Below are 27,170 nucleotides of genomic sequence, written 5' to 3'. Positions count from 1 at the left end.
GTCTCGAAAAACCAAAAAAAAAAAAAGAAGTTATTACCATTGTCATAGCCTGAAGAGAAAGATCTAGTCCTCATTCAATGATTTCTGTGTGTGTCCCTACTACACTGAAGAACCGTTCCACTTGGAAGTAGTCTTGAAGTAGTATGTGTGAACTGTCTTGAGGACTACTGTCCAGTAGGATGACTGCTAACCTTGCACAAGTCAAGGGTCAGAAGACTCACACTCTGTGTCTCCTCAAGTCTACAGTGACAAAATGCAGTGATCATGGACTACAATCTCTGAAACTGGGAATTCAAGAAAGTTTTTCCATTTAGTTGTCTTTCTTGGGTATTTTGCCACAGCGGTGAAAAGATGACTATAGGGGGCTGGAGAGATGGCTCAGTGGTTAGGAGCACTGCCTGCTCTTCCAAAAGTCCCGAGTTCAGTTCCCAGCAACCACATGGTGGCTCATAGCCATCTGTAAAGAGATCTGGTGCCCTCTTCTGGCCTGAGGCACACATGTAGACAGAATACTGAGAATACTGTATACATAATAAATAAATGAATCTAAAAAAAAAAAAAGTTGACTATATACTAACTTACTGCCCTGGAAGACATTCTGTGTTGCCAGGAGGGAAACACAAAGTAACAAATGGCAGACAATTTGATGACAGAAATGGAGTTGAGAAATCAAGAAAATCAAAGTGACTATAGTTGACGGGACAGAGTATCATAAGGTAAGAGGCACACTGAGAAAAAGAGAACCATGAAGCCAGATAGCTCATGTATTCAGCAAAGTACTAAATACTGTGTGTGAAGAAACTACTGACAGACGGGGGGGGGGGGGGACCTGCCAATTGAGTCATAAAGAATAATAATTTAGTTTCGTAGGTGGTTAGGAATCTTGTCTGTTCACACATGCAAATAACAGATGGCCACAGGGCACTCACACATGCCAGGCAGGAGAACTAATGGCCGATGGCCACAAGGCACTTAGAACATATATTAGGAGTTATAAATCAGAGGTTGTAAAGGCTACTTTATATTACCCTCTCACAAACCTTCACTGATAGATTCAAAATGGTGAAATCCTTTTGAGTAACAATAGCCATACCTGGGAGCACATAGGAATATCAACATCTACGATATACCCAAACTGAAATTTACTACAATGTTTGGAGTAAGAAACTTGCCATGCAAAAAAAGCAAGAAAAGTGCACATCTGTAACCCCAGCATTCTGGAGTCAAGGGCAGTGATCGCTGTGAATTTGAAGCCAGCCTGGTCTTTACAGCAAGTTTGAAGACAGCCAGGGCTACATGGTCTCACTGATATTTTGATCAGACTCTGACACTCCTGGTACTAACAATAAAGTTTACCTTGAATCAGAGGGTGGAGCTAGCTACTAGCTGACCAGAATTAGCCATAGAAGTTTTGAAGGACCCAGGACATATAGAGAGAGACCCATGAATTATTAGCAGGGGCTTAATAAGAAAAAAGAGGGGCTTAGAAAGATTCACAGGCCCTTTTTGGATGGAGGAAGGAAAGAGAGAGGAGTCCAATGGTTGTTTCCCCCACCGTTTCTCTGATCAATCCAGTTTTTACCCTGATACCTGATCCCGAGACAGTTGCTGGCTGTCATTCAGTCAGTTCTGTGCCCTCACTTCCTGCCAAGCAGGTTTCTCCTGCACATCCCCCTCCCCCGTGTCCATTTTTCAGGTGGCTCACTCCCTCTCCCTGAAGCTTGTGGGCTTTCCCTGGACCAGCCTGCTTGCCTTGACACCTGCCTGCACCTGCTAGTCTTCTACTGCTGCTGCCACTGCTGCACACCCTCAGCCCCTGGGGATATGCAAGAAGCTGCAAGTGCTCTCGACCCAGATCGTGCAGTGCAGCAACGTCCCGCTGCCACTCCAGTGGGCACACGGTACTAGCCTGGCTACCTAGGTACCCCGAGGCACTCCCCACAGTCAAACACTGCTGCTGTAGAAAAACTGAGAAGTCAGCAGATCTGGTGAGACACCCAGGAATTCTTAAGGAGGAAATGAAATTTTATTCAAAAGTCTTTAAAGAAAATTTCAAAACAAAAGTCTTTCTAACGTTAAGAATGGGGAACAATATTATGATACAGAGAGTTAGGACGCTGTATGGTTTGAAAATGAAAAAAATTAAATGAAGGAATAATCAGCTTAGCTGGGATTGACATGTTAATTATAATTATCACTTTGGTAATTCATGTTATATACTTTAAAAAGTAGTTTGATATTGGTTCCAAGTATAAAAAAATTGACTGATAAAATACAATCCTTAGAAAGATCTACGAATGAAACTAAGACAAATATTCACACACAGACAGAGGAATTTAGAACAGAACCTACCACATTGAATTATGAAACTGAAGAGGAACAGCCCAAGGCTATTAGAAAACCAATATCCAGTTATCATACAAGAACAAGTACCAGATGACAGGCAGCCCCAAGGCTATCAGAAGTTAAATGGATCCTGTAGAAATGTTAGATTTGAAAAGATTTAAAGAAGCAGTTGTTTCATATGGTATGCATTCACACTCTGTGAAACAAATGTTAAATTCATAGAGAACTCAGAACAGAAATACCCCCACAAGACTGAAAAGCTTTAGCTACAGCAATCTTAGAAGGTAGTTCTCAGTTACAATGAAAAATAAGGGGGAGAAAGGAAGCTAGGATCACAGAACAATGAAGTAGGGCCAGAGGTATGGAAATTTCCCAAGACCAGCTCCTCAATGAAGGTGAGCATGCTGATTTGCAAAGACAGTTTAGATTTGATGATCACATCTTGGCCATATGTTGTACAGCAACTTTGGATGCTTGGGACAGGGATGAAGAATCAGGAAAGAGGACTGATTCATTACTAAAATTATACAAGGCTCCATAAACCCTTCACTGATTTTTTTTAAACAAAGATTGACTTTAGCTGTGTATAAAATGTTATCGAACTAAGAAGCTAGACAAATATAAGTTGAATCTTTGGCTTTTAAAAATGATAACTCAGAATGCAAAAGGATGATTAGGCCTTTAAAGGCAAGATCAGACCCCATAGATGAATGGATCTGAAATATAGTTGATATTGGATCTCACACTTATGATGATACTTGGATAGAAGAAGTGATTTCTAAAAATTTTAAGAAATTTCAAAAGGTCAGATGTTTTAATGTGGCAAATAAGGTCATCTGAAAAGGCAAGGCATTCCTAGAAACAATGCTTTTTCAAGAGATGATCCAAACAGAAGACCTGACCTTCTGAAATATGCAGAAGGTATAGCAAAGGCCAACATTGGACCAATGAATGCAGATCAACAAGTGACAGACAAGATAATCCTTTGCCATTGGGAAACACCTTAGGGACCTCTTACAGGCGCCAATCTCTAATTTATTTCAAACATTCCCAGTCAGTATTGGTGAAACTCATCCACAGAGCAATTAAAAAACTTAATGCTTCTTTAAATGTTCAAAGAACAAAGCTAAAAATACAAGTGAATGACATTGTAATTATAGACATAGGTTTGGATGTAACAATAATTTCTCCAACATCTTGGCATCCAGAATGGCTTCTTCAGAAGGTAAATATTCAGTTTCCAGGTGTTGGAACTTTACCTCTGGTAAAAGAATTTAAAAAAAGAACAAGGTGGGTCAAATGTATAGGGCCAGTAGGATAGGTAGGGAAATTAAAGCCATATGTGACCAATAGCAATGAATTTATGGGGGTGTGACTTGTTACAACAATGGTAAACCCAGATTAGCATTCCTCAATCTCAGAAACAAACCATAAAATAAAGAATGCCTCTGAGAGAAATATAAAAAAAGATATTATCAAGAAGAGTCACTGACTGTTCAGATTGTGCATAAGCAAGACACAACAGCTGCTGGTCTTTCAAAGTTACCAACTTCCCTACATTTAAAATAATTAACTAAAAATCCCATTTGGGTGGAACCTTTAACATAAGAAAAATTACGGACATTAGAACAGCTGGTACAGGAGCAGCCAAATGATCAACATACTGAAGAAGCAATCAGTCCTTGGCAGGTCGCAGAATTATACAGTGAGAGTTCAGAGGTCAACCCACCAGATGCACATCTGATGGAGATAACCTTATTTTGTAAGGCGATAAGGAATGCTACCTTTTGAATGTATTAACTGTCCTCCTTGCAGATTTCTTGTGTGAAGCCATAGTTCTTTGTAACATGAGGGCCTGCTTTGTTGGGGTTTCTGTCCTACCCAGTTCCCACAGCTAGTAAGTCCCAAAGAAAATCACACCGAGGTCTCCATAAGTTATAAACTGATTGGCCCATGAGCTCAGGCTTCTTGTAACTCTTATAACTTATATTAACCCATTATTCTTATCTAAGTTAGCCACATGGCTCAGTATCTTTTTCAGCAGGGCAGTTACATCCTGCTTCTCCGGTGTCTGGAGAGGACTGGGGAGGAATGGGCTTCCTTCTTCTCAGAAAACTCTTGTTCTCACTGCCCTGCCTCTACTTCCTGTCTGGTTGTCCCACCTATACTTCCTGCCTGGCTACTGGCCAATCAGCGTTTATTCAAAACATAAGTGACAGAATATAGAATTGTCCCACACCAGTTCTTTCCCTTACATTACAGCTTGGGGATTTTTCCTACAGAACTACAATGTGCTAATTGTTCATTGGGCACAATTTCCCTTAAGCATTGGTATATTGGATGACTCCCTCCAGCGATGTGAGATTCTGGTGAAGTATTCACACAGCCAAAACTTTTGTTCTCACAACCAGATCCATGTTCCAGTTCCCCCAATATAAACTTAGAAGTCTGCCCCTCTGCTATTATCTCCTTCGGCAGGCAGTTGGTCAATATTAGTGTCCAGACAATGAGATCTCAACTGAGACATTCACAGACACCCAAGGACATTTCAGACATGTATGTCCGAAATGGCTGATGTTTAGCCCTCAGAGAAGACAGGAAGAATGCTTGCCCTGGATTCACCTTCTATCAATATAGAAAGTGCTATCCCAATTAATGCTGTTATAATCCTAAACAGGCTACTAATGCTCTGTACTTAATGTTTTCACCTCAGTTTATTGATACAAGATCTTAGCTTAGAAGATTAACCATTTTTCTCTTAACCTTATGAGATAACAGAAACAAGGTATTAACCATTTGCCCAACTCTGAACAAACACAATGCTTTTTTCACAGACACCACAGGAACAAAGCCATAGTTTAGTCCAGACAGCTGGAAAGAGTCATGGTCCGGATTTTTTGTTATGTTACTAAAAGGCCTCCTCCTTGTTCTATCACGTAGGTGTAAATATAATTCTTATATTTGACTCCTCCCCCCCCCGCACCAGCCTGCTAAACATTTGGCAGAAATGCTGATGCAGATCAAATGCAGCAGTATTCCCCTGCTTGTTTATGTAGTTGCCTAATTACCTGATACTCCCTCTGCCCCCTGGGAAAAAGCTGCAAACTGAGTAAAAGATGATTCCTGTCTTGTTCATGGTTTCTACTGATAACATTTTAGCTCTTTGCTTAGTCACTTAAGAATGTAAAAAAACACACAAATTCCCCTCCTAAGTTCCTCTAATGATTTAATTTCCCTCTCTTAATTAACTGCTTTCCCCCTTAAGAGTTCCACAAAGGCTTTCACAAACCATTCCCACTTTGAATCATAAAGCTGACAGTTACAGTTATATAAATTACAGTTTGTGTACTTATTATCTGCTTTTATGACCCTGAAAAAATGCAAGTCCTGTAACCTTGTTATTGCCAGAGAATTGATGATTGTGTCTGTATGTGTACATAAACTAGAAAATTTGGAGGAGAAAAAACGAACAATAAAAATTATGAGAAGAACTGTGTGAGCTGATTCATTTTCTTTCACCCACACTCAGATCTTGTAGTTATTTCCCTCATGGGCCGTAGCATCTTGACTAGACCCTGAAGGGGCCTAAGGGGCTGCTACCCAAAAGACTCTGATAGGAATTCTTCTGTATTTGTCATTAAAAACAAAGAATGGTAACAGATCAAAGAAATATTAATAAGGTGATCCAGTCAGTGGGCACATTATAGAGAATTTCCTTGCATTCCCTTGCCTTATTTATTACCCAAAGGATAATCTATTATAGCAATTGACTTAAAAGACTGCTTTTTTACTATACCTTTACAAAAAACAGGACTGAGAAAAATGTGCCTTCACAGTGCCTATTTATAATTCCCAGGCTGTTAAAAGGTATCAGTGGAAAGTTCTTCAAGGGATATTAAACATCTCCATCCTGTATCAATATTTTGTACAACAGCCATTGGAAATAATTCATAAACTATTTTATCAATCTATAATTTATCATTATATGGATATCTTACTAGCTGATTCAAATGCAAATACTTTTATGTTTAGATTTTGTTTAAACATAATGTTTAAATGTTGAAAATTTTGTCTTGTTTGGGATTATAAACTGCTCCTAATAAATACAAAGAGGAGATTCTATTAATTACCTAGAACATAAGATAGGTTTGCAAAAAATTCGAATAGAGGATTGGGAGGACAAAGATCATATAGAGAGACAAAGGAAGTAGTGTAGAGAGGTTTAGAAAGATATGCAGGCCCATTTTGGATAGGGGAAGAAGAGACAGTGGAGGTCACTGTTGCTCCTTCACTATAGTAATATTTTATATATGTTTTATAAATACAGCTAGTCTGAAGACCAGAAGATAAAACTAAGTCATTAGAGATCAGGCAGTAGTGTAATACACCTTTAATCCCAGGATGTGGGAGACAGAGGCAGATGGATCTCTGATGGAGGAGGGTCATCTATCTGTGTTACTTTCATTGGTTAATAAAGAAACTGCCTTGGCTTTTTGATAGGGCAGGATTTAGATAGGTGGAGTAGACTGAACAGAATGCTGGGAGGAAGAAGGCAGTGAGTCAGGCGCGATGAAGCTCCAGCCCAAGATGGACGTGGGTTAGAATCTTCCCAGTAAGCCACGACCCCGTGGTGTTACACAGATTATTAGAAATGGGTTAATCAAGATGTGAGAGTTAGCCAGTAAGAGGCTAGAGCTAATGGGCCAGGCAGTGTTTAAATGAATACAGTTTCCGTGTAATTATTTCCGGTGAAGCTAGCCCTGCGGGAGCCAGGCGGGACGAAAAGCAGGCCTGTTCGCCTCATCACTACAAATCTCTGTGAGTTCAAGGTCACTCTGGGCTGCACAAGATCAGTGCAGAAACAGATCCAGATGGTGGTGCCTCACACCTTTAATCCTAGCACTAAAGAGGAATATAAATTGGGAGGAGATAGGAACTAGCTCTCTTTCAGTGTGAGGGTTTCTTAGAGGTAAGAGCTCTCTAGTGGCTTGGCTGCTTTGCTTTTCTGATTCTTCAGGTTGAACCCCAATATCTGTCTCTGGGCTTTTATTATTTGTGATATATTTGGCACCCAATGCTTTGGGTATGAATTCATGAAAAAGTCATTTGCCTGAGGCTTCTTAGCCATGGGCACAGGGTAGAGCTGCACATGGTGCTCCCATCCCACCTGGTCAGACTTTCTTTTCTTTTATCCCCATGCTTTGGGGAAATGTTTGGGATTTTCCTTTTATAACCTCTCTGAAACAGTGTCTAGATGCTATATCCAAACTCCAGAAGCACCTGGGCTCCAAACTGGCTGGTTCTGCCTTTAGGTAGCCACCCCCTCCACCGGCCACATGTGCTTTTTCCCTGAACAAAATCCCCTGTGTGTTTTTCAGACAGACATCTCTCTCCCCCTCTCTCTTTACCACGGTTGCAGGCTCTCCTTGAATCCCCTTCTTGGGCTGCTGACAAACTAGGTAGCTGCCTTGAAATCCAGAGAGGCTTTTACTGTTCTATGCAGCAGCAATCAGCCTCACAGCTTCATTAACATCATCAGTAGATGTGGTAAGACAATTGGGAATTCATAAAGGCATGAATTACTTAAAAGAGAGTTTTTTTCCCACAGTGACAAATGGGAAAAACAATTATAATTGAGGAATTTGAATCTCTGTATAATATGCTAGACAGTTTGAACATGGAACAATTAATTGAGAGGATATCTAATTTAGATGGGATTTATGGAATGTTAATTATATTATCAGAATTATCATTATTGTCTTATCACTAAAAAAGTTGGTTTCTCTAAGTGCTAAGAAATAGGCCTTAGAACAAACTAATAAAACAGATCACAGAGATATTCAAATCCAGACAGAAAAATTTAATGGAGAGCCAAATTCAGCATTGCATTATAAGAATAGAGAGGAACAGTCAAAGATTTTCAGACAACCAACCTTAATATATCCAGTAACCTTAAAGGAATTGCCAAATGGCAGAGTCTCTGTTACAGCTAACTAGACTCCTGTGACATTTTAGACTTAAGGACATTAAAGGAAGCAACAGTCTCATATGGCATGCATTCACCTATTGTTAAGCAAATGTTAAACTTGTGGTCAGTTTATAGTAGAATTATTCCTAATGACTGGGTAGATTTGGGTTAGAGGTGTTTTAGAGCCCAGTCCACAATTATAATTGAGTACCTGGTTCAGAGAAGAGGCTAAGATCACTGTACAATGAAGTAAAATGATTGAGACTGCTGGATTTCTACCAGATGATATAGAACTGACTTCATTATTAATTCAGTTATGAATTATAATCAGGAACATGAATCATCTCACATACATAACACACATCCAATCACATACAGGTCTGCTAGGTCCTCTAGTACAATGTATGACAGAAATCAATTAATTAGTGATTGGAAATGTGCTGAAAGTCTCAGAATTTCACTAAAAACAATATGTCAATAGTGAAGGCTTTTTTGAAAAAAAAGACTTTCCCATCACATGGCAACAGCCAAGGAAATTTCTAATTTGTTCTTTATACAACCAAACACCACTACCTGCAGGAAGTAACCCAAAGGGTACTCAAAGAAAAGAAATCTAAATCTGGCAGATGGATGTGTTCCATTTTGTAGAATTCGGAAAACTAAAATATGTATATCACACCATTGATACCTATTCAGATTTTCAATGGGCAACTGCGTTGAGTTAAGAAAAGGCTGATTCAGTAATCACACTTTTGCTAGACATTATGGCCATTGTGGGTATGTAAGCAGAGACTGTTCTTTCATTTTCTGACTATCCAGACCCAAATAATCACACAACAACTATAGTATTACAACACTGTTTGGCCAATGCCTTAGGCATATTTCTAGTTAGTGCTTACATTTTAAGTGAACCCATTTCTATTATTCTGTATATCCCCAGAAGGATATATTATCTGAGTAAATAGGAAGTACATTGTAAGCAACTTCCAAAACTCTAGAATCAACAGAGACTTTTCACTGCCTGGACAGTCAACCCAAGTTCTTCTGTAACGTTGGAGCATCCCTCTTCAGCCTACAGGCCCATACTATCTGGCAGATTTTTCCATGAAGCAGAAAATTTGAAAAACTGTTTTGCCTATATGGGCAGATTGTCAGTCACTTTCTTCTGTGACCTACAGAATGTCTGGCAAACTCACGAAGCAGGAACACTGAAGGACTGCCTCAACTTTTTTAGGCAAGCTCAGCAATCATTTTTCTGTGGGTCCTGCATGACCAGTTTATATAGCATGCAACTAAGCAGTCTAGGTAACAGCAGTTTCTTGCTCAAATGGCTAGCCTTGTCACATTGAAGGCAAATTACATAGAGAGTTTCTTCAGTGTCTATCAACTCTCTGTTCCACCCTGCTTGGCTTTTCCTACATGGCAGAGATCTGGGAGTCAGGTTTACCACCTCAATTCTCAGAAGAAGTTGGCTTATGCTGCCACCAAGTAATTTGCAGCATGCTTCCCACAAACCCCATTCAAGTGCTCTATGACAGGACCTCCTGAATCCAGAGTCATTTATGCTACCAGTAGGAATCAGGAAGCCATATCTTAACAGAGTCTCACAGCTTTTCCAGCTAACATTGAGTCAGGAAGCCTCTCTTAAAGGAGCCATTCTTCAGCTCGAATTCAGCAAACAGAGCCTTTTTAAAAATATGTGGCTACCAAGAAGTTCAAGCTGACTTCTGATTTTGTGGGTCTAAATGCCTTTTTAAAAAAAATAAAAAACTTTCTTACGCTTTATGTGGATATTCTTGCCCCACATTGAGTGCCATTTGTAAGCAAAGACTGTTCTTTCATTTTCTGGCCACCCAGACCCAAATAATCACACAAAACTATTATTAATTACAACACTGCTTGGCCAATGATTTAGGCATATTCCTAGTAAGCTCTTATGTCTTAAATCAACCCATTTCTGTTATTTCTATTATTTCATATTTATCACAAGGCTTGTGGTTTGTTACCTATTGTACTTGAGTGGCTACATGGCATCCTCCTGACTTCACCTTCTTTCTCCCTGAATTAAGTTTAGCTTTCCTAGCAACCTATATTTTGTACTGCCATAGACCAAAACAGCTTTTTTATTAACAAATGGTAATAAAACATATTCACATATAGACTAGAAACCCACATCATGGGTATACCAAAGACAGACAATGCTCTAGTATATGTCTCTAAGAAAATGAAACCATTTTTGCTTATTATAACATAAAATATATTACAGGCATAGCACACAATCCTACAGGGCAGGCAGTTATAGAAAGATCAAATCAAACTCCAAAGGATATGCTAAATAAACATAAAGGGATAATAAATACACTCAGAAATAGATGGCATGATGCTCTATTAACTTTGAATTTTCTTTCTAATGAGAAAGAAACAACAGCTGTGGGGCGACATTGGATAGTAGAAAAAACTACAGAATTAAATCAGTCAATATACTTTAAAGATATACTGACCTCGGAATGGAAATCAAGACATGTGTTACTTTGGGGAAGGGTTTTTCTTTTGTTTACACAGGAGAATAAAAGATACAGACACCATCAAAATTGAAAAGATTCAATTTGATCAACAGATACCTCTTAATTAGAAGACATGAGAGATCATCAAACAGCATGGCCACTTAATCTGAACTAACCTATAAAACTAATAAATGCTTTTTTCACTTGACTAGATCTAACTTGCCAAAAGGGAATGTTCCCAATACTAGGGTTGCAGAAGGGTTTTGTTCCTGTCTTTTCAGGAGAATAAAGGTATACAGCTAAGGAATCTGAAGACCACTGCACAAATGAGACCTCTGAAGAAAAAGGACAGACAAATCATCCAGAAAAAAAAAATGTCTCAAGAAAAAGAGTATATTAGCCTATTGGTATACCACATTTCCAGCAGGATAAATTTTCATGAATCTTCCCAAATATTTCTTTCTGTTATTCTTTACAGACATATAATGAAAATGATCTTTTGGTAATCCCAGTCTAATTAAAGATTAAAGCTGGCTTTGGAGTTCACGTGTGGCTCTCCCTCTCTAAACCCATGCATGCTTATTAAAGTGAGGTCCAAAATCTCTGTCTCATGTCAGAGAGTCTCCTGATAGAAGACAGAAGAAAAAGAAATATTCACAAACTATTTTATATTGCTATGAATCTCATATTCTTTTGGTTTTATTTTAAACTTTTTGTCATGATATAATGGTCATATAGAGTACTAATTTGTTCTAGAAAAAGGTTTCATCTATCTTCCTATACATGACTTTGGGTTTGAGTCTTTGTCAGTTTTCTATAGTGAACCATGAGCATAACTAACAGAGACTTCAGGAACTTCCCAAAAGGAGGATGGGGTCCTGCAATGACGATTCTTCCAGGACTTTGATAACATCACTAAGAAAAAAAAAATCGGCTTTGGACTACAAATTGCTCTGAACAATTTCAAAGTGGCTAGCTGAGATGACATAGCCTAACATACTATTCAAGCCAGGACTTGAGACAAGCCCTGCACTTTCCCATTATGCAGAGAATGGACAACAAATGATAAAGCTATCTCTCTCAGGACTTGACAATTAACCAAAAATTTTGTTTCAATATCTCCTAAAGTTACCGTCATTCACAAACAACAGGAAGTAACTTTAAGAATATGATGCCCACATTCCTAAGAAGTTGGGTAGGTGGTTTTTTTGTTGTTCAATGGGTTATGGATATTTGTCATTGTTTAGGGGGACTAGTTACAAGTTGTTATTGGTATTGATAAGAAAAAAAGCTAAACAAAGGACAACTGGAGCCGGGCGGTGGTGGCACACGCCTTTAATCCCAGCACTCGGGAGGCAGAGGCAGGCGGATCTCTGTGAGTTCGAGACCAGCCTGGTCGACAAGAGCTAGTTCCAGGACAGGCTCCAAAACCACAGAGAAACCCTGTCTCGAAAAACCAAAAAAAAAAAAAAAAAAAAAAAAAAAAGGACAACTGGATTCAAGGCTTTTGTTTTGAAAAGAAAAAAAGGAGGATTAGATATGATAAGATAAAAGCAACTACCAGTTTTAAAAGTTTACATTGGATTGGAGTTTTGTGTTTTATATACAAATTTTATATATTGATACAAATTTGAGATTAATTTTGTTAACACAGCCTGTATATGCATTTCTAATCTTGTTCAAGGTGTTGTACCTATATAGCTCATTTAACAATGGAAGGAAAATTTCTAGTCCTTGAAAGTATTATTACTATCTGCTTAGGATAACAAGGAAATGCAGGTAATTAGTCATCTACTACAACTGAACTTGTAGTCACATCAGGTATGTTTTCAAGTTCAAACAGATACATTTTAAATAGGTCATCTTCAAACACTTCAGAGATTTATAGAATATGGCATTTAAGATGTTTTAATAACTGCTGTGGGAGCTCTTTTGACCAATAGCCTTTAAGATATCAGCCCACTTGGGCGTGGTCTCTTATACTATAACTGCAGCTGTAAAGCGTGTGTTCACTCTCTTCTGGCTCTCACTTCCGGCTGCTAGATTCAATTCCTGTTCCCCATTCATGCAGAGGACTGTGATCTAGGACAGGGATCTGTGAGTCTCCCCTAAATAAATAACCCTTTATTATATGTAATTCTGAACTAGTGTGGGATTATTTGGTAACTTCCGTCACTATCGGGTACACGAATGTGCAGACCAGTCCACACTTTATGGGATCAGTTTGCCGGCTGAGTGGCGCATTGGACACTGACTCTCCTGCCCGTGGCCCTAGCTGGCACTCAGATGCAGCAGGCTGCTGCTCAGCACTCCCTAGCTCATGACTGACACGCTGCCACTGGGTGCATTACATGCTGGCCTACAGGCTGCTGCCTGAGATCCTTGTGGCATGTACAGTGCACAACTCACACTGATGGAAAACTTTGGGTTTTCTCTTTACCTTGGGTACCAACTCTTGTAATTGTTTGATCACTTTAGTAGCTGCTCTTAATTTGTTAAACAAAGCATATTTTTCAGTACCTAAGTAAGCAACATGTGCTGTTCATTGCTGCTAGCATCTTTCAGCCACATGGCTGCAACTGTGACATCTGCGGGCCAATAACAATTATGATACATACTCCAATTGCATTATGACAGGTAAGATCTACAAAACTACAAAAATAACTAATAACATAACTATCTAGGAGTTCAATAATTATTTGCTTATACTATGGAAGGAATTCTGCAAGGCTTATGTGATTTTCCTTCAACATCCCCTTATTTGATTCTAGGAATTAGCTTTGACTTCAATATTGTCTCAAAAAATGTTTCAATAACAGGGTCAATAATGAGGCACTTTTAGAGATAATACAGACTTTGCAGGCTAATAATAGACAGCTATTTGAGGAGACCAACACTATGAAGAGGGATAGCATAAACTTGACAAAATTATCTGAAAGAATTTGTGTTGCTGAATTTAACAATTGGAAACTTTAGAAAAGTTATAATAGATTAATGATAAGATATCTCTCCAGGAATGTAATATGCACACAATCAAAATTTGTCCAAGGGGGGGTGGGAGAGATGGGTCAGAAGTTAAGGACACTGACTGTTCTTCCAGAAGTCCTGAGTTCAATTCCCAGCAACCACATGGTGGCTCAAAACCATCTAAAATGAGATCTGGTACCCTCTTCTGGCATGCAGGCATACATGGAGGCAGAACACTGTATTGTATATGTAATAAAATCTTTTAAAAAATTGTCCAAGTGTGAGATGATATCTGTTTTGGACAAGTTTCATACCTTGAAATTCTCAGTGAGGGCATTGAGAACAAAACACTGGACAGGAGATTTAGACTTCACAAAAGGCAGTAGTAAAAAGATTTGAAAAGATTGAGGAATTTATTGAAATTGATGAGCAGCAACAGAAGGTACAAGGACAGGATTTAGCCTAATCAGTTCATGCCAGATCCCAGGATGACTTACACAGTGTTTTAACTGCATATCCAGTAATTTTATTGGAAAGACCATCTGGCACAAAGTACCCTAAGGTAGTCAAAGAATATGCATGGGAACCAACATGGATGAGCAATCTAAAAGAAATAAAAAACAAGCAACTGTTTCTTATGGGTTACCCTCACCTTTTTGTCAGGGAAATGGTGAAGATGCAGGCTTTAAGCACTAAGGATCTCCAAACAACAGGCTTCAATTAATCTCAGCAGTCCTAGAAGATGGACCTCAGGGGCTTTGGAAGTGTTATTTGAAGAAGAGGCAAAAATTTTAGAACAACAGGGGGAAACAAAAGGATTTGAGACTTCCCAGGATCAAATTCTTGTCAAGGGTCATTACTCTAATCCTCAGGAACAAGCTCACTGCGATGAACATAGGGAACCTTGTCCCTATGTAGCACAACAGCTTTAAATGCTCGGGACAGGATTCAGGAACTAGGGAAAATTGAGTCATATATTAGGGTTAAACAGGGCCAGAGAGAGCCCTTTAGTGACTTCTTACAAAGATTAACTAAGGCTATACAAGTAGGAGTGACAGACCCTGAAGCTAGACATGTACTTATTGAATCTTTGACTTTTGAAAATGCCTACTTAGAACGTAGGAAGATTCTTGAGCCTTTAAAGGTCAGATCTGAACCCATACATGAATGGATATTGCCTATAATAAATGTTGAAACATTTGACTATAGCACTGAGGATTGGGTAGGAGAAGTGATTTCCAATGAGGGGATACCAGAATCCCAAATGTTTTAATTGTGGAAGAATAGGACATCTAAGAAGGGACTGTAGACAAGGAATTCCTATGAATAATGTCTGCTCTAGGAATGAAAAGGGTAGGAGGACTCAGCCTTCTGGTATATGTAGGAGGTGTGGCAAAGACTGACATGGGACTAATGAATATAGGTCGGCAAGAGACAGACAAGGCAACCTGACACCACTGGGAAACTCCTTGGAGGGCCTCTCACAGGCCCCGATGGCAAACAAGGTCCAGTCATTCCCAGTTACTGTGAACAACATGTCTCACCAGGAAAATTAATCCAGTGCCTATTGTAAAAAACCATACTGTTCTGGATGATGGAATAAACAAGGAGGATGAATCAAAAACTCCAGTAGGAAATAGGAAACATATTTTGGTAGATTTCTGTAAGTGGTCTAAGACAAAGCTATAAGTGTTTATAAATGACATTGTAATTGAAGGATGGCTAGACATGGGTACAGCCCATGAGTATCATTACCCCAGAATCTTGGCATCCAGAATGGCCTCTTCAAGAGCCAGATATTCAATTCCTATGGAATTGGAACCCTATCTCAAGTTAAACAAAGCATGAGGTGGGTTGAATACATAGGGCCAGAAGAATAGAAAGGAAAGCTGAGGCCATATGTAGCTAATATTGTAGTGAATTTATGGGGCCATGAGCTATTGCAGAAATTTAATACCCAGGTTAATATTCCCACAGTCCCCAAAACTCATGTTTCTGGGAAGGGTATTATAAGATGATATAAACAAAGGTCACCAGCCATATCGACTATACAAGAAGACAAAGAAATTAGCAAACCTTCAGAAGTACTAACGATTCTGCCTTTAAAATGGTTAAACTGAGTTACCAATATGGGTTAAACAATGTCCATTATTAGAAAAAAAAACACTGCAGGCTTTAAAACAGCTGATACAGGAGGAACTGGATATTTGCCATATTAAAGAATCAACCAGCCCTTGGAATACTTCTGTATTTGTTGTTGAAAAGAAATCTGGAAAATGGAGAATGGTGATAGATCTAAGGGCTATCAAAAAGGTTATTCAACCTATGGGCCCTCTACAATCTGGAATTCCTCTGCCTTCTCTGTTATCAAAGGGATGGCCTCTCAAAGTTATTGATTTAAAGGATTGTTTCTTCACTATACCTTTACAAGAAAAGGGCAGAGAAAAGTTTGCCTTCACAGTGCCTACATATAATAATTCTCAGCCTACTAGGAGATATCAATGGACCATTCTCACACAGGGAATGCTCAATAGCCCCACCGTGTGCCAATACTTTGTCAGTCAGCAATTGGAAACAATATGCAAGCCATTTCCTAAGTCTATAATCTACCATGACATGAGCGACATTTTGTTATCTGACTCAAATGCAGATACTTTAGATGTAAAGAAAGTTTTGCCAAAATGGGGATTAAAAATTGCTCCTTAAAAAATATAAAGAGGAGATTCTGTTAATTACCTAGGTTACAAAATAGGTTTACAGAAAATTAGAACACAAAAGGCATAAATTAGGAGAGGCCGACTGTGGACTCCTAATGACTTTCAAAGATTATAGGAAACATTTCCAGTCTATGACCGGCTGTTAAGATAACACCTGATCTAATAGTCCACTTAAACACAACCTTAGATGGTGATAAACACTTAAATAGTCCCAGAGAATTAACAGCTGAAGCACAGAAAAAACTGATGGTCATTGAAGAGAAATTACAGGAGGCACACGTAGATAGAGTGAATTCAAATCTTAATTGTATTCTAGTCATATTGCCTTCCAGAATTTCCCCTACAGAAATTTTAATGCAGAGGGAAGATATTATCTTAGAATGGACTGTTTATCACATGAACCAAGCAAAATGTTAAAAACTTATGTGGAAAAAGCCTCTGAATTAATTATGAAAGGAAAATTGAGACTTTGTCAACTAGCAGGTATAGATAGAACCAGCAGAGATTATAGTTCCTTTTACTTTTGATGAAATTAAAAAATTATGGCAAGACAATGAACCAAAGAAAAGAGCTTATGCTATTTTTGGGGAGAAATTAATAGCAATTATCCCTAAAGTGATAGAATCAGCCTTATAAAGAGAACTTCTTGGATTCTTCCCTGAATTGTACATGATGCAACAATAACTGGAACCCATACATTTTATAATGATGCAAATAAATCATGGAAGGCAGGTTACAAATCAGAAGAATTAAGTAAGGCAGAAAAAAATCCCTTATTATTCTGTCCAAAAGGCAGAGTTGTATGCTATTCTCATGGTACAAAGGGATTTTAAAGCACCTCTCAATATAGTTACTGATTCGCAATATGCAGAAAGAATTGTATTGCATATTGAAACAGCTGAATTTATACCAGATGATATAGAATTGACTTCATTATTCATTCAGGTGCAAGATATAATCAGGAATAGGTGTATGGATAAGTCCCGCCCCTTAGGGGGCGTGTTCGCCTCGGGCTAATGTTGGCCTATAAATTTGGCAAGCTTCTCCCAGCCGTCCCTTTCTGCTTTCCTGGTCTCCATGGGAACGGTTGTTCTGTAAGTCTATTTCGCCATTAAAGCTATATATATTTTTTACAATCTGTCTGCATTCGTTTACGCCGTTACCAATAGGCTTTGTCCTATATACGTGACACACATCCGATCCCATACTGGTCTGCCAGGTCCTCTTGCTCAAGGTAACACAGAAATTGATCGATTATGGATTGGAGGTGTGCTGAAGGACCCAGAATTTCATAAGAAACATCATGTCAACAGCAAAGGTTTAAAGAAAGTTTCCTATTACATAGCAACAAGCTAAGGAGATTATAAAAAACAGTCTTACTTGCTCTTTCTATAACCTAACACCATTACCTTCAGGGAGTAACCAAAAGTGTACTCAAAGGAATGAGATCTGGCAGATGGATGTGTTCCACTTTACAGAATTTGGAATATTAAAATATATCCACCACACCATTGACAGTTATATAGGTTTTCAATTGGCAACTGCCTTGAGCTCAGAAAAGGCTGATTCAGTAATCATGCATTTATTAGAAGTTATGGCCATCATGAATATACCTGCACAAATAAAGACACATAATGGCCCTACATATGTGTCTAAGAAAATGAAACTGTTTTTTTGCTTATTATAATACAAAGCATATTACAGGTATACCAAACAATCCCATAGGTCAGTTATAGAAAGGTCAAATCATATTATAAAGGATATGCTAAACAAACAGAAAGGGATGGAAAATACCCCCAGAAATAGATTGCATAACTCTATTAACCTTGAATTTTCTTAATGTTAATGAGAAAAGAATGACAGCAGCAGAGAGACATTGGATAATAGAAAAAAACTGCTGAATTAAATCAGCCAGTGTATTTCAAGTATGTGCTGACCTCACAATGGAAACCAGGAGATGTGCTACGCTGGGGAAGAGTTTCATTCCCCTTTCCAAAGGAGAAGAAAAGCTATGGATACCATCAAAATGAATAAAGATTCGGTTTGTAAAAGAGAAACCTCTTGAGAAAGAGAAATGACAACTCATCCGTAGGGGTGATAATCATACAGGTAGTAAACAAACAAACAAGCAAAAAACCTCATAAGGGTTGGGGCAAGGTTCTGTTCTTATCTTTGCAGGAAATCACTCATCTTCAAAGAGTAGAGACCTTGATGTCTAAAAATGAAAAGATAACTATCCAGAAAGGATCACCAAGCAAAGAGAAATCACATTTGTGATACTATATTATCTGCATGGTAAAATTTGATTATCTGGACATGTATACATTTCTACTTAAAAATACAACTAGCTTTAGAGTTAGTCAATGGCTTTCCTTCTCTAAATCCAAGCATGTTGTTAAAAGAAAAATTCTGAATTTTTGTCTCATGTCAGGAGTCATCTGGTATGGGACAGAAAGAAGATAGATTTTTAAGGAAATATTTTACTTTTCTCCATGCTCATTTTTTCTATATCATATCTTTCACTGAATATATGTCTATGTGACTAATGTTTAAGTTTTCAACAATGAACAGTAGATTTCCCTGCAGTAATCTTTGAAGCTTCTAGGAGGACTATGGGGCCCCACAATAACGACTCCACCTGGTTGATATGATGTCATGATGCTGATAGTGCTACTATGAGACCGGTTTTTGGGTACCAGCTATGGAAATGGTGCACCTTCTTACAACATTCTGGCCAGAACTCCAAATAAGAACTTAAAAAAAAAAACAACAAAAATAAACCCAACCCAATCAACTACTCAGAGACCATTTGTAATTATACAAAACAACAATCTTGCTTCTGGCTCTTGTTTCTGGCTGACAGACTCGGTTCCTGTTACCCATTCATGTAGAGAACTGTGATCTAGGACAGTGATCTGTGAGTCTCCCCTAAATAAATAAACATTTATTATACATAATTCTTAACCTGTGTGGGCCTATTTTGTAACTTCCATTGTCGAGTAACATAGGTTCTTTTTTCTTTTTTTTATGACAATGAAACATGTATGCTCCTGGCAGCACCACTTTACCTCAGAGAAGACGATGGGAATATAAGAAACACCACTTGGAGTTTGCTTTCTTTGTGGCAAAAGTAAGCTACTGGGTATGAAAGTACCCTTGTCTCAACTGCTGACAGTATGTTGTCCTAATGAGACAAGCAGGACCCAAAAGAGAGTGACTGCCAAACCTTGCCCAGACAAGGTGGGACAGTTCTTCAAAAACCCAGTTTCATAGAAAAGTCTGTCAGATATTCTAGGCCTGTAGGCCGAAGATGGATGCCCCAACATTGCAGACGAACTTTGGGTGACTGTCCAGGCAGCCAGCTGTTTCTGTCATTTCTCATATTTTTAGAAGTCACTTGCTTACATCTCCTGCTTACTCAGTTAGTATTGGGTCGGTCTCTGAGGTAGTTGAAGACTAGATAGTTGTAGTTTTAAGTGTTTATGAGACTCAGAAAAGAAACTCACTAAGGAAATGTAAAGTATACAAGTTTGAGAGATATCAAGACAGTTTTGGATGGCAATGCAAGGTATGATAGAAAGTAAATTAGGTATAAGGTTTTGAACTCACCAAGCTAACATAGATAATGAGTATTTTCTCTGAATTTGTTCAATGCAAATGGACTAGACATTGTTGTTATATTTATTGCCTGTATATATTGTATACAGTTATCATACTTATGGTATATAATTTCTTATATTAATTATAACCTTCCTTTTTGTTTTAGACAATAAAATAATTGTAGTTATATTTCTATTGTATTTTAATAAATAAAGTTTGCCTGAAGACCTGAAAGTAAAACTAAACCACAAAAGACCAGGCAGTGGTGTCTCACACCTTTAATCCCAGTACTAGGGAGTCACACCTTTAATCCCAGCATTAGAGAGGAATATAAGGTGGGATGAGACAGGAAGGAATTCATGCTCTTTTAGTCTGATGATTTCTTAGAGGTAAGAGCTCTCTAGTGGCTCAGCTGCTTTGCTTTTCTGATATTCAGGTTGGACCTCAATATCTGTGTCTGGGTTTTTATTAATCGTGCTACACTCCCAACTTGAATGGATAGATAAACATGAGGAACCAATACAGCTTTGACCTTGGGACGTTTGTACTACAACCCATTCAACCCCTAGAGACTCCTCTCATCTCTCTCTTCTCCTTTCTCTTTCTCTTTCATGCATGTGTGTGAAACACACACCACAAAACAAGAGAAAAGCAAAGGACTGTAAAGACACAAAGTAAGAACAATATGGCCATAGTCTACTGTTTTCTGCTCATGGAAGGGTCTAACTCCAGTTCCAGAGGCGATGGGATGAGAGTCCCTGCCCAGTGTTCTCTGCTTTCAGATGCGTTCAGTGGATCAAAGCAGTGAAGAAAGGACTCTTGGAGCACTTGGTTAGTGAGCAAGTAGTCACTCATTTCCCCTTACACTTTTTTTCTTAATCATTTTATTATAACATTTTGTTTCCTTTTTCAAGTCAGTTATATACCTGTGATAGTACATGAATTCAGAACATCCAAAGGAAAAGGGGCCAGCCATTATTTTGGCTCTGATTTCAGCATTCATGGGGTTTTTTTTCTGTTTTGTTTTTTGTTTTTGTTTTTTGGCACCAGAGAACTTGTGAAATAGTTGGTGGGTTCAAAATGCAGCTCTACCAAAAAAGACAGGGATTTTAATGTCTAAAATGTCACTTTAATATAAACAGTCACTGGTGTTTCAGGTTGGGTCACCATATTCCTGCACTGACTCATTGTCCTTATCTTCAGAGGTGGATACTGAATGCCATGAGTCCTTTGGGATGCACTGGGATTCTACTGTTGCTGCTGTGTTTTCTGCTCTTGCTACTTTCTTTCCTGCCTGCAGTGTGCTCCTCTTTGGAATCACCAGGATGAAGTGCCATCTCTTGTCACACGGGGTGGCTGTAGTGCTGACACTTCTGCTCCAGGTCCTTCTCATCTTCCTCAAAAACCTGCATTTCTCTGTAAGCACATCTCCATGGACACTGCTTCGTAGTGATTCTTCAGGCATCTGAGTGGGGTGTTAAAGAAGCCCCACATGGTTCTTATCAGGCTGGAGAAGGCATACACAGTGCATCACCTGACCATGAGCATATTGTTAATTGAATCTGGAGCAGCTTCCACTGAATCTTTAGAAAACTCATTTGCAAAACTGTCGCCTACCTCCTGGGAGATTTTCTCCCTAGAACCAGAGAACCATGGGGGGACTTGTGCTACCTTACCCAAGAGGAAAATGTCACAGGCAGAGATCATGCCAGGCAGGTAGCCACTGCCTGGTCCTTTGCAGTGAAGGGCCAGGGTATAGCACTGGCCAGGGCATGCTGGAAAGAGAGGGAGAGGCAACGCTTGCTGCTGAAGAAAACTCTGACTACTTGGTTGCCCTCTGCAAGACTTTCCAGGCTGGGTATCCTCCAAACTATTATCCCCATGCCATTCTTACCCACCTGTGCTGCAGTTCCAACAGAGGGTAACTCAGACAGAGATTTCTTGTGTAAGCCACCAAAAAGCATACGCTACAGAAGAAACACTGCTAGAGTTCATCACACATAAAAATTAAAAAACATGTGCTCTTCATATTAGTGAAAATGCAAGGCATACCAGAGAGACGGAACTTACTAAACACATACGTGGAAGAAAGGACTTGCATGCAGAGTAAAGAAAACAACTCACTCAGCAAGGTGGCTCCATGGATTAAGGGCATTTGCAATACTCAGAACCTACATGGTGGAAGGAGACTTTTGGAAGTTGTCTATGAATCTTCACATGAGTATCACAGCATGTACTTACCACACACATTCACAGACACAAATACATGCATACAAAATAAAGAAAAAGAGATTATTAGTAAAAGAAAAATGTGTATGGTGGCAAAAGCCTGTAAAGTCAGAGAAGACACAATTCAGGAGCAAAGTCAGGATGGCAGCAAGTTCAAAGGCAACCTGGCTTATATAAAAGAGACCCTGTCTCAAAGACAAACTAAAACCAAAGCTCAGCAAGAACAAAAACATCTGTATGGACACAGAGTTAAATACCCAGCACTAAGATATATCCGAGTACAACTAGACAGTCCACAGCACCCATTATTAAGTAAATGCAAATCAGATTACAAGGACACAAACATTACTAGCTATCAGCTAGTAGAAAGGCAACTTTTTGTTGTTGTTGAGACAGGGTCTCATATGTATCCCAGGCTAGTCAGAAACTACTTATGCAGTCAAAGACACCTTAATCTGCTATTCTCTTGCTTCCTCTCCATAAGTGCTGGGAAGGACAGGTATTTACCACCATGCCTGGTTTATATAAACCCAGGGCATCATGATGCTGGACAAACATTCTACTAACTGAATACACCCTCCATCCAGGTAAATGCCTTAAGAAAAACTGAAAAATTAAGTGAATGGAACAACTGCCATGCACTGCTGACGAGATATACTAAGAATCACACCCAGTGAGAGAAGACAGATACAAATGGCCACACACTATGAAATGTCTTTTATGAGACATTCTGGAAAAGAGAAACTATAGGCTCAGAAATAAGAATAGTGATGGATTAAAGGGTGAGAGGAGTGACTAAAAAGGCACAGGAGGCCTTTGAACTTTTATTATTATGTTATGTGTGCATGTGTTGTTTGAGCACTCGTGGAGGTAAGAAGGCATCCTTGTTGAGTTGACTTTCTCCGTCCTTAATGTAGTTCTAGGAATTAAACTCAGGTCACCAGGCTTTCATAGTATTATGCATTGAGCCATCTCACTGCCCATGATGGGTCTTTTGGGGATGATAGAGCTTGCATAGTTACCTAAGCTCTGTAGTAGTAGTTAGCTAACTATGATTTGAACTTAATTGCATGAAATTTTTATCTCAACAATCCTGACAAGAAATTGATAAGACAAAAAAACTAGCATAAAACAAATATTTAAAAGAGCTAGGTGAAGTTATCCTAAGAAAATAAACCTTACAGATGTTCCAGTTGCAGGGTCATCATGAGAATGTTCCCAAGCATTGTCAGTTGTACTTGTGTTGTCCCCAGGTCTCTGAAGGAGAGAAAGATTTCATGAGGAGCCATTTTCATTACAAGTGGTTACTTACACTCTGGCTTTCCTATAAAAGTATCTGTCTCAGGAGTAAGTAAGCCCATCAGAGAAGAAACTTCTATAGAGCCTACTATATCTAGTACTACTTATATCATCCACTTAATGAGATGGCATTGAATAGAATCTATCTTCTTACTTTTCATTTTCATATTGCATTTACCATATAACTACTACTTCACATTTTACGTTCTTTTATTTTATATATATATAAATATGTTTCTCTGCTTTCTGAGATGATATATTCATCTCTCTTATCAATTTATTTTGTACATATATGTATCTGTGTATCTAAGTAGGTGCACATGAATGTATGGGGGTGCCATGGAAGCCAGAAAAGGGGATTGGATCTCTTGGGGCTGGAGTTATAGTATATTGTGAGCTACCCACATGGGTGTTAGGATTCAAATGCAAGTCCTCAAATAGAGCAGCAAAAGGTCTAGACCACAGATACCAGCTTCATCTACATTGCATATCTCTCTATGATCTTCAATACTGGTTTTCCCCAGGCTGAATGTCTTGCCCATTATTTATCTTATCTTCATCCTTCTCTTTGTTAGTAACTTTTGAAAGGATTCAGTTTATTATAAATTGTGTGTATATGAGTCTATGGGGGGGAATCTGTACGTGAGTATAGGTGTCTATGAGAGCCAAAAGCATCGGATTCTTCCAGAGTTAAAAACAAAGGCAGTTATGATCAGCCACCTTGGGTGCTGGAAATCAAACTCAGGTTCTCTGCAAGACTAGCAGACACTCTTCTTAATTGATGAGACACCTCTCCAGCCCTTTAATAGCATTTAAAAATAATCAAGTTAAAACTAAAACTGACTTTTTATCTTTACGACAAAGTACCCTTTGATGAGCAAAGTAGAGGATAGAATACAGGGAGAAATACTAACGCTAAAGATCTTTTGAAAAAGTTGTTTGGGAACCTACTACTATAGAAGCTCACACACACAGTGTGATAGTTTGAATAAGCATGTGCCAGTGGCCAGTGTCAGAGGAGCACTAGTTGGTAACTGAAGTTCAGGGTGTCAGCCCACCAGGAGGAAAACTCTTTGATGGGAGAACCTCACTAAGCATGGCTACGAGGTTACAGACTCCAGACTGTCTTTTGCTTCTGTTCTGCCTTTACATGTTGCTACTACAATCTTTCCCTGGCATCTGGCATGGTGTGAGGAGATGTGGAGAGACCCCCACCAACACTCCCTGTATTGTAGTGTATTTATCTTATGGAAATATCCTTATCTACTGGGCATTTTTCCCTGTGGATTGTCAAGAAGATTACATATCCCTAGACTGTACTATCTAACTGACAATTAGGATGATAGCTTATACAGAGTTTTAATGAATAAAAATACATACAAGAACATGTTTCATAGCAAGGCATATGAGTTCCACTTAAAGAGTTGACTTAGATCTTAGCTCTGGTTAATGATCAAGGTAAACAACTAAATTTCCCCAGGAGCCAAGATGGTTCTAATTATCTTAATGCCAAAATGACCAAGTCAAAGATTTTAGTATGCACCATTAGCAGAAACAAAGCTATAAAATAACTTTATGTTAGACCAGATGCCTTGCTAATCGTTTTTTGATTTAAAAAATAAACACCAGAAGAACAATCTAAAGTTTACAAAGACATATAGAGGAGCTGTCTGATTTGTTGGGCTAGGACTGAAAGGGCAAAGCAGCTTGACTACTGAGTGCACTTCCCTTGTATGTCTGATTAATTCTCTGTACAGATTCTTCCCCTCAGTTTTCTGATATGGGTATGTACCCTGAAGGCTTTGAGAGTGTGGCCTCAGGTAGGTTGTTCATGCTCCATGGAAAAGTCACGCACACAAAGTTGGGTGGGTAGGGAAGGGGTGTAGATTTGGGAAGAGTTGGGGAAGGGATGAATGTGATCAAAACAAAGTGTATGATATTATCAAATAACTAATAAGAAATGAGAAGGTATACTTTCTAGTGGAAATCAGAAAGAAGGATAGGAGTCATCTCATAAACTATAAGACTATCATAATACTTACAGATATTTTAATGCTGGCAATTTAAAAAAGTAGGGATCTTCAACAATTGTGAGAGGATTACGGTTAAGAATCCTGAAAAATACAAAGCAATTGAAATTACCATAATTTTCAATGTGCATTAATCTATTTATACAGTTTTAAAATTGGTTTGTGGGACAACAAGATGACTCGACCGGTCAATTGCCATCAAACCTGACTATTTAGGTTCAATCCCAGGACCTGCATGATGGAAGGAAAACACTGGCTTCACCAAGTTGTCCCCTGACCTCTACATAAATGTTATGGCAATCACATGCTCTGGCACACATGTACCCATACACAGACACACCTAGACTCCATAAACATCCATACTTTGGAAACTATTCATATGTATAACATTAAAGACAAGCAGAAGAAAAACAGGAAAAAAAAGGTGGATTGCAAAGAAAAAATGCCAGCGAATTCTTTTGGTCAAAAATCTTATGGATGAAGAGCTGGAGATAGGGCTCTGTGGTTAGAAGTGCTGGTTGCTCTTGTAAAGGACCCAGGTTCAGGTCCTAGCATTGGCACAGTGGTTTATAACCATCCATAACTCTAATTTCAGGAATCCAATGCCCTCTTCTGACTTCTGAGGGCATGGTCTGCAAGGACATACCTGCAGGCAAAATACTCAGACACAAAAAATAAATAAATATATTTTTTTAAAAAAATCCTATAAACAATGACATTGATAGTAAACCCTTTCAATGTATGAAACTATTTTAATGTGTTACACAATTCAAGATGCTTGTCCATTTTTAGAAATATAAGGTAATTTGTAGTTAATTCAGTTAAGAGAGGAAATGTTTGTAAGAGGGAGTTTGGGGGTGGGGAGATTATTTCCCTGGCTGCTGTGGGCACACATTCCGCTCCTTCAGCCAATAGCCCTTAAGATACCAGTGCACTTGGATGTGGTCTCTGATACGGTAAAAGCACCTGTAAAGCGTGCCCTGTCTCTCTTGCTTTGGGCTCCTGCTTCTGGCTGCTAGACTCTGTTCTTGTTCACACAGAGGACTGTTATCGAGGACAGTGATCTGTAAGTTTTCCCTTAAATAAATAACCCTTTTATTATTCATTATTCTGAACTGGTATGGGATTATTTTGTGACTTCCGTCATCATCTGGCACCTGAACGTTTGGTTTTAGAACCCCCAGCTGTGACTACACACCGCTGGGCTTAGAGCAAGCCCGGCTCGGCTTGAGTCCTCCTTCAGCCCGGCTCAGCCAGCACAGAGCCAGCAGTTCATTTGGTTATAGAATTCTTATGCAGCAGCAGCTTTTCTTGTTACAGATTAGCCATGGTTCTTTATATTATCTCATTACACACCTTGGAGCAGCTTCAAGTCCCCGCACGCTTTTCCTGGTGCTTGTGTCCCGCTGCCACGCACTGTGTGGAAACTCAGACAGGATACAGCTTTCCCAGGGGCCTTCTGTTATCTTGTTATCCTTGTCTGTGGCTGCTGACCGATCAGCGCACACAG

The 27,170-nt window shown here is 38.9% G+C and overlaps 1 protein-coding gene across 1 annotated transcript in view; it reads right to left on the bottom strand.

The window, feature by feature from the left end:
- Positions 1-27,170, bottom strand: part of LOC121436028 (leucine-rich repeat-containing protein 37A3-like) — an 84,866-nt gene that overhangs the window by 7,045 nt on the left and 50,651 nt on the right. The window contains exons 6-7 of the mRNA XM_041635604.1: positions 25,673-25,744; positions 23,514-23,588 (exon numbers count right to left, since the gene is read on the bottom strand). Of these exons, the coding sequence (XP_041491538.1) occupies positions 23,514-23,588; positions 25,673-25,744 (147 nt within the window). The remainder of the gene's footprint in view (positions 1-23,513; positions 23,589-25,672; positions 25,745-27,170) is intronic.

This window comes from Microtus oregoni, unplaced genomic scaffold (genome assembly GCF_018167655.1).
Source record: "Microtus oregoni isolate MIOR12 unplaced genomic scaffold, Mior012 000048F_ref0000485, whole genome shotgun sequence".
Taxonomy (NCBI): domain Eukaryota; kingdom Metazoa; phylum Chordata; class Mammalia; order Rodentia; family Cricetidae; genus Microtus; species Microtus oregoni.
This window is presented reverse-complemented; position numbering and strand designations above follow the sequence as displayed.